Source organism: Tauraco erythrolophus, chromosome 5 (genome assembly GCF_009769465.1).
Source record: "Tauraco erythrolophus isolate bTauEry1 chromosome 5, bTauEry1.pri, whole genome shotgun sequence".
Lineage (NCBI taxonomy): Eukaryota > Metazoa > Chordata > Aves > Musophagiformes > Musophagidae > Tauraco > Tauraco erythrolophus.
Window position 1 is genome coordinate 32,921,259 of NC_141469.1, and position 15,379 is coordinate 32,936,637.

Here is a 15,379-nt window from a genome sequence, read left to right on the forward strand (position 1 = left end):
TTCAGTAAAGAACAGTAAGAGCAGGACTTTTGGATGACAGACTGACCTAACTCTGCACAAAAGCCGCCTGTAAAAAGAAATTCTCAATTTTGCTGGACTTACTGTGTAACCCAATAGCATCAGGAGATGGATTTTCTGTAATAAGCCTTTGATTTCCAGGACTATTGCTTTGATAATAGACAGTGTTCTAGGCATTCGGAGCATGGGGGTCAAACGCTTACTATGCATGCAGTGATCCAACAACTATTGAGAAGAGAAATGTAGTAGCATAACAAGTTGCTGATGTAGCTAAATGTTCATTGCGGTGACTCCAAAAGAAGCCTATAAATTCTAAACTGTGAACCTGTTCTCGTTCTCTTGCAGAATACAAGGTAAGAAGGGCTTTTCCAACACTGGAAGAACAATCAGATTCAGCACTTCCTAGCAAGGTTACATGTGTTCCTTTTTTATTTTATTTTGTTAATTTTTGCCCCAGTGAAATATTTTTCAAATCAGGATGCAAGTATGTACCGTTTAATTTAGTAAGTTCCCCACACTGTCGATTCCACACATTAGAATCAGATTTGGCTGGAGTTCATACGCTCTTGTCTTTTTAACAGATTTATCCTTATGAAACACTTATTGTAACAAACCGCGTTCGTGTGAAATTGCCTAAGGATGTGGACAGGACCAGACTGGAGGTAGGAATGATGTTTGCTTGGTGGCTTTGCAAGTCTTTGTCCTGTTTGTTTACCATCTTACATATTCCTGTGCCCAAGTAATAGCAATGAAGGAAGAGAGAAGAGAGAAATAACAGTACATATTATATTTTATTTCAAAACACTAATATGTAGGCAATTTAACTAAAAAAAATAGCCAAAACCCTGCCAAATTTACAAAGATACTGATGAAACTTATTAGTTTTGGATGATTATACAGGGTATTGAAAGTTGGAATGGGGTGGGTGGAAACTTTTTTTTTTAATTACTGTAAAAAAACCCTCCTAGAATAACCTGTATTAGAAAAGAGCTTGATTTACTCCACAAATATATGTACCTATGTTTCTGCTCCATTATCTTGCTCAGCCTTCCCTTTGGCTGTGTGATCCATGATCACTGTGCTATAGATTTGCTGTAGCATTCATCTCTGTCAAAGAGTAGTAGTATAAACTGGAAAAATGCAGATATAATAGTAGTATAAGCTGGGAAAATGCAGATATAATTTATCATAAAGGAAAGCTTAGTTTCCAAAGTCCAAATCCTGAAGTTGATGTTCAGGCAAAATTAATGAGGTTGATTTTTTTGACTGAGTAATGACAGGACTGAATAAAGCCTCACCTAAATTATTAAGCTAACATGTCTGTGTGTGAATTACTATTAAGAAGAAGAGATATTTCAGTAAAAATTATGTGGATAACAATATTGGACCTTGGGGAAGATTTATAGTTAAATAAATGTATTATATTTTTAATTTGATAACGTGACAAGAAGAAAGAAACTAATTTTAAGGTAAAAAAAAAAAAGAAGAAAAACTATGAAATAGCAGAAAGTTCCTCATTAAAGGTCAAGGGTTTTTTAAAAATTCATTTACCAAATTCTTATACATGTAGTATATTTTGGAAATTATGTATGTCCTTAAATACTTCAATGTGCTTGTCGCTTGATTACCCCGCAAGTGGTATTGATTTGTTTGTAAGGAAAAAAGAGCCTCAAACGTATGCTGTTTTAAGCCTGGGGTATAGCAAAGCATGATAACAATAATAAAAAGCATAATGAGTCCAGAAAAAGGAGCAGGGAGTTGGAGGGATACTCATCTGCACACATCCTATAAAAGATTCTTTTATATATATACGTATACACATGTGTGTATTAAAGAATAGAGTCTTTATTTAAACACATCAGGGTGATCTGCATAGCAAATACAGCTCCAAATTGCTTTTTTAAGACAACATATAGTTTGCTTTGGATGGTTCAAGCCCATCCTGGCTGCCATTACCCATAACCTATAGCCTGTCCTCAGCCGAGATCGCTGTTTGTTTAACACTGGAGTTGCTCCATCTGCCTCGCACCAGGTGCAGCCCAGTGCCTGATGGCTCAGAGATCCCGACCGCTTCAAAGATCTCACAGAGGTTTGCAAAAAGAACGATAAACAAGATCTGCTTCAAACCTGCACTAGGCAAGCGATAAGGGCACCAGGCTGATCCTGCCGATTGCTGCGCTATGTGTGTGTTAAATATGTGCATCTGCAGGAAGGACCCCTTTGGAGACCAACTGATGTTTATATAGGGATTGGTAGATTTTTAAACAATCAAATAAGCAGCGTTTTAATAGGACTATAACTACTGGAAGAACAGAGGCAGCAGCTCATCTACGCATTCAAACCATAGGCAGAGTTGAGTGACAGGCACAAACCGTTGCCTTCCCTGCTGGCCTCTTCCCCACCTCCCCATCCCTTCCTTCTGCCTTGCAGAATTGCTGGAAATAAGTAGCTTTGCATAGGAAAGCATTCGTTGTTATTTCCTCTTGTGGCAGAAGATGATCGTAACTCAGTTGCTGAGTTTTGCGTTCAGCAGATGTCAGGCTTGGGCAAGACCCAGGACTCGAGGAGTCCGAGACTGCCTGGGTTTATAGGTTTGCACGGAACACAACAGGATTGGACACGTGCACCCCCCCAACCTGTTTGTAGGGGATCTACTTAACGTATTCTGGTATCTTCAGGCATTTGAGGGGCAACACTGGGAATACTGGAAGCCGATATTAAGGTTAGATTTCACCTTTTCTTCAGCTCCATTTCACATTTGCTACAGGGTCTGGTTCGATGCTTACAGATCTCTAGGAGGCAGGTGCTCTCTCTGAGCAGAATGGGTTGCCAGCTGGTCTTCTGTTTTCATCCTGCACAGCCAATGTCACTCATGACAGGCTGGATTCTTCCTACAGAAATGGTGAAGGTGATAGCAATGCTAAGCCTAGGTATTATCCAAACTGTAGAGTGATTTATTTAGGAAAATCTTTTAAGACAAAATCCGTGTTCTAATATTCTGGGTTTGTTATGATCGGTTTTGTGGGCTGAAGCCTCACCTTGCTCTCGCTGCTGCAAATCAGAACGAGCTCTTGGGTGTGATGGCTGTGGACAGGGTGCAGATGGTGTCAGTGGATGGACACCTAGAACCGTTGTGTTTTATATCAGCCATCAAACCTGAAAGCAGTCTGACTGTGTCCGGTATGGTTACAATATCTCACACATTATGTTTCTGATTTTGTAGTCTGCTTAGGAGCAATAAGTTGAATAAATCTACATGAGCTAGCTTTATTTAACAACCCTCTTGCAAGTTGACTTGAAGCAGGCTCCTGTTTGTGAAACAGTTTGTTATGAACTTTGAATGATCCAGCATAGACGTCATGGAAGAGGCACTGTTGTTTGTCTCTGATTCCCTGTTACAAAGGGAAGTCTCCTATATTGAATGCTCCTGTCATGAAAAGTGACCTCAAGAAAATGGCATTAGCTCCTTGGATCAAATTAAGGGAGGCTGTAATGAAGGCCTCAGCTAATGGTCAAGGACCGCAGGAGGGTGGGGTTTTAATGGGTGGTAGTGTTTTCTTTACTTTGCTCCCACTGTCAGTATTTTTTAGATTACGCCGTTATGTAAGAAATGCAAGGATTATAAAAAATATTTTCTTGTAAAAATGCATATTTTTCTAAGCCCAAGAGGTATCTAGAGATCAGGAAGGCTCAACTGGTAATAAATGCATTCAAATAACAGGAATTCTTTCTTCAAAAGCACATATATTGGAGCATAGAAACACTGGGCATGTTTTTGTTTGCTTATTCTAACTCAGCAGTGAGGCAGAAGTAGCCCAGTTCCTTGTGCTCCTCGAGGAGATGTTTATGCCAACGGTGAACTAATACATGTTGCATTGAGAACTAGTTGCAATAAATAACCTGCTGATTTTTACATATGTTACTGGCACTCTGACTTTTGAATGAATAGCCTGGGTCTTCATTTAGTATAAGCTGTTTAGAAATGTGAGGAATTTACACTAGATAAGGATTTGGCCCAGGAATGTTTTTAGAAGTGTCTCTCTACCATAGTGCTGTTTGTTCTAACATTAGCTGAACAGAGAAGCATTCCTGTGAGCTGTTCTAAAGGGAAATCATAGAATCATAGAATGGTTAGGGTTGGAAGAGACCTCAAAGATCATCTAGTTCCAACCCCCTGCCATGGGCAGGGAAACCCTCCACTACACCAGGTTGCCCAAAGCCTCATCCAACCTGGCCTTAAACACCTCCAGGGATGGGGCATCCACAACTTCTCTGGGCAACCTGTTCCAGTGCCTTACCACCCTCAGAGTGAAAAATTTCTTCCTTATATCTAATCTAAATCTACCTTCTTTCCATTTAAATCCATTGCCCCTTGTCCTATCACTACATGCCCTTGTAAAAAGTCCCTCTCCAGCTTTGCTGTAGGCCTCTTTTAGTTACTGGAAGGCTGCTAGAAGGTCTCCCAGAGCCTTCTCTTCTCCAGGCTGAACAGCCCCAACTCTCTCAGCCTATTTTCATAGCAGAGGTGCTCCAGCCCTCGGATCGTCTTCATGGCCCTCCTCTGGACTTGCTTCAGCAGCTCCTTGTCCTTCTTATGTTGGGGACTCCAGAGCTGAATGCAGTATTCCAGGTGGGGTGAAGAACAATTTAATTCTGGTGATGTTGCAGAGAAATAAAGCAGTAGAACAGGATTGGATTACACAATTTGGATGAAGAGGAATCGCACCCTCACCACATCTGCAGATGTCACAAACTGGGCAGTTGATGCTCTGGTGAGCAGAGCCTATGTACAGAGGGACCTTGCCAGGCTAGAGGAATGGCTCGACAGGGACTTCATGAAGTTCAGTGAAGGTAAATCCAGATTCCTGCACTTGTGACAGAATAATGCCTTTCATCAGCACAGGACAGGGAGAACAGCTCTGCAGAAAAGTACCTGATGGTCCTGATGGAAAACAAACTGAACATGAATCAGCAGCTCACCTTTGCAGCAAAGGGGTTATAGAGGAAAACATACCTTTCTCAGAAGTAGGCACTGGAAGGCCAAGAGGCAACAGTCACAAGATGCAGGAAGGGAAATTACAATTAGATATAAGGGAAAAGTTCCTCACTAGGAGAGTGGTGCACGGGAACAGGTTGCCTGAGAGGCTATGGAGTCTCCATCCCTGGAGGCATGCAAAACTCAGCAAGAGAAGGTCTTGAAGTACTTGGTCTAATTTTGAAGTTGGCCCTGCTTTGAAGACCTCCATAAGTTCCTAATTTGCTTAGGTTGGTATATTCTGTGAAGGCAAAGCCTTAATATAATTACAAAATAGGATTAATCGGTTCTCTTGCTACATTAGCATTTGAAAAAAAATACATAATTTGGTGTATATTGGAACATTTTTTCTAAAGGTTCATTTTAGTATGCAAGGGCTTAAATGTAAGTGTCCTGAAGCAAACTTCCCTATTTTGGACAACTTAAGTCATGAGTTTCCAGAGCTAAGACATGAGATTTGGGTGGTACGCATTAGCACATTCCTTACCTGCTGGTTTCCCAGTGGTGTTCCACACGGTCTGGGTTTTTTTTTTCCAAAGCAAGTTGGGCTTATGGACACTTTTGAAAATCTTGATACCTATTTTAAGTACTTGAATACCTTTTATGATCTAGGCCTTGGGCTCCTAAAAGCATGCACTTGATACTTTTATTTTAGACTGGATATTGTTTGTCTCTTGCTCAGTCACAGCAGTGTGATTCAGTGCTTGCACATCCAAATTGATGGTTCATGCCCAGCTGCATAGATTTTTTTTTTTTTCCTCCTGGAGTTGCTTTTATCGCAAAGTATAAGATTTCTCTTGCGGTCACAGGCTGTTAGTTTTGAAAGCCAACATAGAGTCTTCCATTTGGAAACTATGTTTTAGTGTTTTCATTTTATTTTCTTATCTTGATGTGTCTTAGCCTCTTTAGCCTTTTCTTTTGAATGTAGGAGAGTTAAAAGCATTATTCATTCATGCCTATCAAATACAGTAGAAAGTATATTATTCCACTTCTGTTTGAGCCTGTTCGTTCTTTGTTTAACAAGGATACACTGAAAGGATTGCTAAGGAAAAAAATATTCTGGAATGTCAAGTAGCAAACCTTCATCTGCCACCTTGTTCTCTTGTAAACAGAAATGAGAGATTTAAACATGGGTGCGGCCTTGTTTGAACAGAGCACTCACATTAATTCAAACATGCTTTTCCTCCTGAAACTGCTTGTCTGGATTTGTTTTAGAGATGACATTTTTTCCACTATTTTTTATTCAACAATCACCCTGGGTTCTAGCCATTTGGGCTGCAACCATTTTAGGACTGGTTTCCAGTAATTGTGCCTGAATTTATAACAGCCCCAGCTCCTAGATGTCTTTCATACAAATAATGTTGTGTGTCCCATCTCCTCTGGAGCTCAGATGGGGGAAATCAGAGCAAAACTGGAATGCTGTGTGTTTGAACAGAGAGGTGCAGTTTGTAGTTTGGGGCTGAACTGGAGGTTACAGGCTCATTTCACAATGAAGTTCATAACCTGGAGTGAAAAAGTGCAGTTCACTGACTTCAATGGAACTTCACACTGTTTAACTTGCGAAATGTGTGTGTGATGTTTCTTATTCTAGGCACATGCTTGTGTCGTGATCAGTGCTGGATGTCTGTATCAGTTTTCAAAGTCCTTACGAAATGAGCCATTATAAAATGAAAATATGCATTAAAAATTATGTGATACATATGAAAGCTAATTCCTATCAAAGTGGAAATGAACAGGGATTAGATGTGGAACATTCATATTGCAAATGCACTAAAGCCCAAACTAAGGGAAACTGGAAAATCTGCTTTAAGAATAAGGTATTTTGTACCTAAATCAAATGAAACTTTTGAAACTCAAGATTTTCTATATTTTCATAATTCATAATTTTAGTATTACTTATGGATTACTTCCTTAATTAGATAATATTTTTTATCAGCAGTCTGCTGAAGGCAATTACTTACATAAATGTCATTATGAAAAAGCTTATTTGGTTGAATGCCAGAATGATGCACAGGTTATCCTCAGAGTTGTTTTATGTGTACTGCTCTGGAGGTATTACATTGATGTCCCTGAGATAAATACATCTTTTCAGCTTCTTGCATATTTATGGATGACTCAGCTGGGGAAAATATTGAATGTACAGTGCTACTACAGAGTGTTTTGTGCATGCCTTGCGACACTTCACAAGAGGTTAGATTGTGAGTACCCCACAGTAGTGGTGCTGAGTGGAATGCAGCTTCTCTGTGAAGTTTCATGATACCCTGAGATACTAAACAAGATACATCCATAGGTCCAGGAGCCTTGTATAGATGCTTGGAGTGACATTGGCATGAGGAAGTGTTTCAGATTGTTTTCCTCACTGTTTCTGTTACACTGCTTTTCCTGAGAGCCTTTTTGGGGACGCACATTACTATATGGAAGCAGAGGAGAGAGGGGGAGCTACAGCTCCTGCCGAGGCTCAGTTCCACAACGGCTCCAACTGTTCAGTGTTGTGACTAAGTGCCCTAATGTGGTGTAACCGCAGTTGTAGCACCTACTGCCTCATTCCCTGGTCAATGGAGTTGCTCTAGTTACCTTCTGATACCTTTTGAAGTTCATTAGGTCGCAACTCATGCCACTTCTTAACATTCCCTCCCCTATCACATAATTACTTAGTAGTTTGAAATATTTATTGAGCGTGAAGCTTAATTACTTCGTAGATGAGCATAACATTCAATACTCCCTTGGGAACGTGGCACATGGCTAATTACAGCTTTGTAATTAGCCATGCAGTAGGCTTAGAAGAAACCTCTGAAAAGCCTGCTGAGCCCCAGCAGCGCAACAGAAAGAAGGGGGGAAAGTGCAAGCCTTGTGAAAGCAAAATGAGGTTTTGAAATTCAGTAGCTCCAAGAGAAATGTTTCTGGAATATTACTACTGGGCATCTGAAAGTAGTATTTGGGCTAACTTTGAGAGGCACAGGAGAAGGAAATAGGGAGAGAGAGGAGAGAAACTGGAGGAGAGAGGAGACTATTATTGTTGCAAATGTATTCAGCTGAGATACTTTTAACATCCTAAATCTGAATATAGGAAAAAGCTATGTCCCACCAGCAAAGCCTCTGCACTAACCACCTACCTGCACTAAAGAGCTAAGATCTGGTTATGTACATGAATGCTCACTTACTTGTGAAAAAACCTTTCCCAGTAAATCCCAGTTTAGTTTTACTGGTTTGCATTTTGAAGACTCTGGAAAAGATCCTGTAGATTTTACTTCTGGATTTTGTGGATCAGAAGTTGGAAGCGTTACAAGGACTCTGAACAAAAATGAATTGGACAACTATTTAAAATTGCACTCCATAAAATACACAGTAGCGCTTCAGAGAGAGAGTAGCTGAAAGATTCACTATGGATTCGAACAAAGGCAATGTAGCGCTCAGCTATCTATTTCCTATTAACACAACATTTAAAAAAAAAAGCAAAAGAGAAAAAAAACTGAGCTTTTAAATGACCTTTAGGAATTTAGGACTTTGATTTTTCTTGTCTTAAACTCATCACCTCCTGCTATCCACTGTGTTGGTTCATTGGTTCAATATTGACTCGTGAAGAAGTATGATATCCTCTAAATTTCCTACATCAGCAGGTTTTCACGTGAGGACTCCCATCCAATTACTGACACAGAATAAACATGCTTGTGCAGCATGAGCTGGTCGCAGCTTACTGCAGTATGACTGTAGGTTAATTGCAATTTTCCCTTCCAGTGACTTACTACACTAATGCCATGTTCCTAAGTATTAGTTTTTAAGATCTCTGAATTTCTTTAAATGTACAATTATTCTTGAGGAAAAGAAATCTCATTGAATTAAATAAACATTATAACTGTTTAGAACGATTAGTGACTTTTTAGCAGGCTACAGAAAAATAGAGATAAGCTTCATTAATTTACGGTGAACAGCATCACTTCTTTCTGAGATAACACTGTGGAGCAAGTATTTGAATGTGCACTTAATTACTTTTGTTCTGAGAGACTCAAAAATAAGCACACATCTGTACCACTCATTTTAATGATAATGTTTCATAGAGCATGAGGATTTTCCATTATAGTGGTTGCACTGCAGTAGAGCGGTTTAGCTCAGCCCTTGTGTAGTTCTGTATATCTTAATAAGAAACGTTTGTGTTTTAATTCATCCATTGTGCATATTTATGTTTTAGAAGAATCATAGAATGGTTAGGGTTGGAAGGCACCTTCAAGATCATCTAGTTCCAATCCCCCTGCCATGGGCAGGGACGCCTGCCACTAGATCAGGTTGCTTGAAGCCTCATCCAGCCTGGCCTTGAACACTTTCAGGAATGGGGCATCCACAACTTCTCTGGGCAACCTGTTCCAGTTTCACTATCCTCATTGTAAAAAATGTCTTCCTTAGATCTGATCTAAATCTCCTCTCTTTTAGTTTAAAGCCATTGCCCCTTGTCCTATCACTACACATCCTTGTAAAAAGTCCCTCTCCAGTTTTCTTGTAGGCCCCCTTTAGGTACTGGAAGGCTGCTAGAAGGTCTCCCGGAGCCTTCTCTTCTCCAGGCCGAACAGCCCCAACTCTCTCAGCCTATTTTCATAGCAGAGGTGCTCCAGCCCTCGGATCGTCTTCATGGCCCTTCTCTGGACTCATTCCAACAGCTCCGTGTCCCTCTTGTGTTGGGGACTCCAGAGCTGAATGCAGTATTCCAGGTGGGGTCTCACGAGAGCAGAGTAGAGGGGCAGAATCTCCTCCCTCAACCTGCTGGCCACACTTCTTTGGATGCGACCCAGGATACAGCTGGCTTTCTGGGCCACAAGCGCACGTTACTAGCTCACATTGAGCTACTCATTGACCATCACCCCTAAGTCCTTCTTCTCAGGGCGGCTCTCAATCCATTCTCTGCCCAGCCTGTACTTGTGCTTGGGATTGCCCTGACCCACGTGCAGGACCTTGCACTTGGCCTTGTTGAACTTCATGAGGTTCTCACAGGCCCACCTCTCCAGCCTGTCAAGGTCCCTCTGGATGGCATCCATTCCCTCCAGTGTGTCCACAACACCACACAGCTTGGTGTCGTCAGCAAACTTGCTGAGGGTGCACTCAGTGAACTAGCTACATAATTACAGCAAGGTGTGGTGACCCTTCTTACACAGCACTGTCCCATATAGGTAATATCCAGGTGAGGAACTACAGCAGCAGCATTCAGTTTCCAAGCTGCAGGCCACCTTCAGGCTTCCCAAAGTGGGATCCGAGTGTTCTGACCTCATTTCTCTAATCCAAAATGCTGTCAGTGCAGGTGAGAGCTTGTGCTTCTGAAGACATAATTCCTCTTCCACACAAAGCCACTGCTGCGACCCATGGACACATCTGGTGGGACCAGCACTTTACTGAACTTGAATCTCACTGCTTTTTCTGATTTGCCATGTAAGCTGACACGAAATGCTATCCAGAATAAAAGATTGAACGCTGTTGACTTTACAAGATTCAGATCAAAACAATATGGTGCGGTAGTGCTTTCTAGTGTGACAATTTCACACTTAAATCTATCCAAAATCCTCATGTTCTGATGCTACAAGCTCCAGTTTATCAGTCATTTTTGTGAAGAACCATCTTTAAGCTATTTACCTTATCTTTTGGCAAGGCTTTCAGGCAGCATCATGTTAACATCACTATGCAGCTTCCAAAATGAGCTCACTTAAATACAGTCAGTTCAGAGTGTGGGCAGAAGGGGACCTTAATCTGGTCCTCTGTACTCTCCTCAGTGTCTGCAACGTGCCCAGTTTTGCCGTTGATGCAGAGCAGAGAAGTAGATTGAGTTAAACAGCCTGAATATGGCCAAATTGTCACAAAGGGAATTAAGAATTGGTTCCTAGTAAGCTGTAAAACACCTAGACTTCCTATGTAAACAAGGCCAACACTAATAAAAAAAAGGAAGGAATGTTACTTTTACTAATAAGTTTGGCCATTCCTTTAATGGCCCAATGATGCACTGTTAACATAGCTGGATATTTTAAGATGATCCAATCCTGAAAAAGAAAAAAAGAAAGAAATCGTGTTCTTGGCATTGTAAAGCATAACTTTACACATACATCTTCTCTCATACCTCAAGATGAATTTCCTCCCTATTGCCTACGTGTAATTTTCAATTTCCCTTCTTTTGTTTGACTAATGAGACAAGGTAACACTTCAGTTAAGACAAATTAATATACAAATAGCTGAGAAGAAAGATAAATCAATCTAAGATTTCTTAGTGGTGCATTTCCTCTGCCTTTGTTTGGAAAGAACTCTAGGTCTTAAAGCTATAAGGTTTAGGAATAGTCCCAACAATAGTGCAGACAAAATTTAACATCACACATACAGAGAAAAGTATGAACATAAACTTCCCACACAGGCCTATTCCCATGGTGTTTAGACCCTTCAAATACTTGTAGACATTTACCATATTTTCCCTTAGTCATCATTTGGCTAAGCTTATACATACTTAGGCCTTTTAGTCTTTCCTCATAAATCAAACTCTGCAACCCATGATTACATTTGTTAATTTTATCTGAAGCTTCGCCAGTTCGATGACATCTTTCTGGGATCAAGGTTTATTCCAAAATTTGCAGACAGGACTGTAATCATTGCTGCTTCTCGGGTCGGTCCCAAAGCTAGAGCCCATGATGCTTAAGAAAGGGATAGTGAAAGTTTCTGAGATGCAGGGAAAACTGGGAATTATGCTACAGTGGGCGCGAACTGGTGCCCTTAGAGAGGGTTCCGACCAAAGGGGAACTGTTCCCTTCTACTAGAATTAAGTTTTCGTGTGGATAATGCATTGATGGAGTAAGAAACTTTGCTAATATTGCAGTCTGGTCGATAGTCATTGAGATGAGGGGCAGTATGTGGAGGAGAATTAGAAGTAAAGAAACTGCCTAGTGGAACGGGAGGTGGAAATAAGTGAGCTTGTGCTTTCCCCATCTCAATCTCTGCTACTGCATCCCTGGGCTGGAAACTCTCAACTGCTTTTGGACCAGACAGCACCAAATGAGAACTTCTGTGAGGAAAAAAAAAACCACAGGGCTGGTGTAAAACAGAGCTTCAATGTAATTAGAAAATGAGTGCATGCAAGGAATGAAGGTGATGTCATCTGGATGCAAGCAGAGGAGCAGAGCATGAGTCTAATTCATACTGGCTCGAATAGATGCATACGGACTGAAAGCTTGCTAAGCCTGAGGGCAAAGCAAAATTGCAAATGGCAAAGTACGGTCTCGGAGAGGAAAGGGGAATTGCAGGGCTTGTACTGAGGTTGGTGGAGAGCTTTGTCGAGGGCGAAGCGTAGCAAGTATTCAGCACCCTTCAGAAAGGTCCTGAGGCCTGACATAGAGCTTGCTGACTCTCCCTCCATTGACTTTCAGTATTGAAACAAATCTGGTGAGACCACAGCAGTTTCTAGGAAGACATGATGTAATTCAAGAAAAAAAAATGGTGAAATGATGATTTTCTCTTAGAGTATGAACTACAGTTTGTCACTGCTTTCTCCTGAGTGAGGGGACATCTCAAGTCTTATCCACAATCTAGAAAGCAAGATAAAATAAAATGTGATACGCTTTGCTCATCCAGACTTCTTTTCAATCCCACAATTTACAGACATGTGCTTTGCTGTGAGAAGTTGCTGAATATAAGCTTGCTTACATTTGTTCACTGGATTACCAGGAAAATATGAAAAAAAAATCAATGCAGAGAGAAGTTACTTTTTCTTTCCAAACCCAGTAGAACTAAATTCTGTCAGTAAGAGATTGTTTCTAAAATACATTGTCAGATGTTGCTCATTTCCATGCGAAACAGAATCTCCTGTGCCAAATATGCATGGCGTGTTTGTTCCATGCTATGCATAGTGCTTATGGTGAGTTGCTATCATTGGTCAAATGAAAAATGAAGGCTTAGTTCCAAACTCTTAGTCAGTGTTGTTCTTAGTGTGTGGAATCTCAAGGGAAAAAAAACAAGGCTGTCCTTTTTTAAGAAACCACAAGGGCCCATAATGACCATTCAAGGTAATCAAATGTAGTGATTTCTTATAAGCAATTTCATTGATTGTCCTTGAGTAATTTACGTTACAAAGATAAATACATCGTTAATAAGTGAAAAGTAAAATTTTGCTTTCTAATTTGTCCAAAAAATAGCTTTGTAAGGTAAGCCAATGAGGCTGTGTCCATCCTGGTTGGGTAAACCATTGAGGGATGGCGTGTTAGCATGCTCCCTGCCACAATTTTGGCCAATAGCAGCAAGCACTCTTCCAGATGATGCTGGGACCTAATTAAAATGATAAGACAACCTTGGCCTATTTGAATTACCAGTAAAAACATAGTCTAAAGGACCCAGTGGCTTTCCTGCCTCTGGGAAGTGCTGTGCTCCCACCTACCTCCAGCATCTGCACTCAGCATTTGCAGGCAGCATTATTCACGTTCTTGAGGACTGTATCTTCTCTAAAGTTACTCTCCTAGCTGCGTTGCTGGCATGTGTCTTGAGACTGAATGATGTGGATTAAATGGCAATTTGGAGCCTCCTCCAAGTAACGAGGACATTGAACCCAGGTTTCCCACCTCCTGGGAAGTCCTGCAACCAGGAAGCAGTGAGATGAAAGGAAAGGACCAACATCCTTCCCTTGAAATAACACAGTTATCTATTGTGTAATGAGCCTGATTCTGCTGTGTGAAGCATGTCCAAGCGTTTCTTGCGGTTGGCAGCTTTGGGGGACCTCGTTTCTGGGTGCAGGTGGTGCTTCAGCAAGCACTGAAGTGCTCCAGATGGGGCTGCCGGGGTGTGCCTGGAAGGACAGCTGCATCTGGATAATTTCAAGTCAAATGTTCGGTTGGGGAGGAGAGGGTTAGATTGCAGGGTTGGTCCCAGATTTCAAGGAAACCTTTGTGGAAGAGGAGAGTCCGTGTTTAAAAACTGCAATTTGTAATTCTTGTTGCAGTGAATCTGTCCCTTTCAGGCAGTGTGTGTTTAACACATCGGAAACAGATATTGATACTATTGAAATGCTTGAAAAAGAGTTAGTCCACAATTATCGGAATTTTTTTTATAAGATTAATTTCTAATTCATACATTTATCTTTTCTGTGTGTATACTAATAATTGTTAGGCAATTGGTATCCTACCTCCTTCCAATTCTTTGTTGGTATTCTCTTTTTCTCTAGTTCTCTCTCTTTTTTTTTTTTTTATATTGAATCGTGAAAACATCAAATAGAAGCATAGTTCTTGGCATTTAAAAAAACCCCAGCTTTTTCCAACTTGGAGTTCTGATATGAGTCTATCCCCATGGATAAGCACATTTTGGATTTAAGAATTTGGCAGTGTGCTCTCTCCTTTGTTACAAGGCTGCTATTAGTGGACCAGTGTGGTGTCCACTGCTCTTATTAAAGATCAAGGCAAAACAAATGCGGCTCTGAAATTACATTGTTATCAGTCTCAAGTCCTGAAATAGCTTAAACTTGTCTCAGTGTGCTCTGTCATTAAGCACCAGATAAAAACACATCTTTTTGCTGAAGACCATAGGTTCTGCTCAGTTGGAACTATATTGAAAAGATTATTTTTTTTTTCCAAAAGTCACTACTGCCATTAATAATTTTGTTTCTCAGTTACTCTGAGCTCATTTGGTTTTGATGCAGTCTTTTCCAGAACTAATTTGGGAATTTAAATGCAAATCCTAATACATTATTTTGTGGTGTGTGTTAAAACTTAGAAAGGGCAGAAATATTCCTGTGCACAGAAGAGCTTAATGATACCTTTTGTATTTTCATTTTCAAGAGGCATTTGTCCCCTGAAGAGTTCCAGGAAGTCTTCAAAATGAGCATTGAGGAATTTGATCGTCTGGCACTTTGGAAGCGGAATGACCTGAAGAAAAAGGCCCTGCTTTTCTAGCCCCTCCTGGATAAAATATGTGCTTAATCAAAACAAAAATAGTCTTGCCAGAACTATCACATGCACTTGCTGTTGAACCATTGTCCAGCTTCATTGTGTTAGTATGTGTTGGGGGAAACAGAACAGATTAGATGGCAACGCGTTGGAATACAGAGAATTTGCTAATCTTGCATGACCAGCTGGTTTTGTCAGTAACTCCTGGTCCTACCCAGTTTACAACGTGTAAAAAATCTAGCTTTAAATTTATTGTTGCTTGCAGTTATTGCTTGATGCAAACGGAAATTCTGAAAGGAAGAGAAGAAAGTGTAGCTGTGACAAAGTAAATGCATCCAACATTTTGTTCCATTAAGTTTTATAACGCAATTTTTACATAATCAAGTAAGTGATGAATATAAAATTCTCAAACGGGGGATCACATGCTATTACAAATATGGTA

The 15,379-nt window shown here is 40.6% G+C and overlaps 1 protein-coding gene across 1 annotated transcript in view; it reads left to right on the plus strand.

Moving 5' to 3' along the window:
• ABLIM2 (actin binding LIM protein family member 2) overlaps positions 1 to 14,943 on the plus strand; it is a 115,237-nt gene extending 100,294 nt beyond the window's left edge. The window contains exons 20-22 of the mRNA XM_086612043.1: positions 364 to 371; positions 600 to 680; positions 14,830 to 14,943. Of these exons, the coding sequence (XP_086468169.1) occupies positions 364 to 371; positions 600 to 680; positions 14,830 to 14,943 (203 nt within the window). The remainder of the gene's footprint in view (positions 1 to 363; positions 372 to 599; positions 681 to 14,829) is intronic.
• The last annotated feature ends 436 nt before the right edge of the window (positions 14,944 to 15,379 follow it).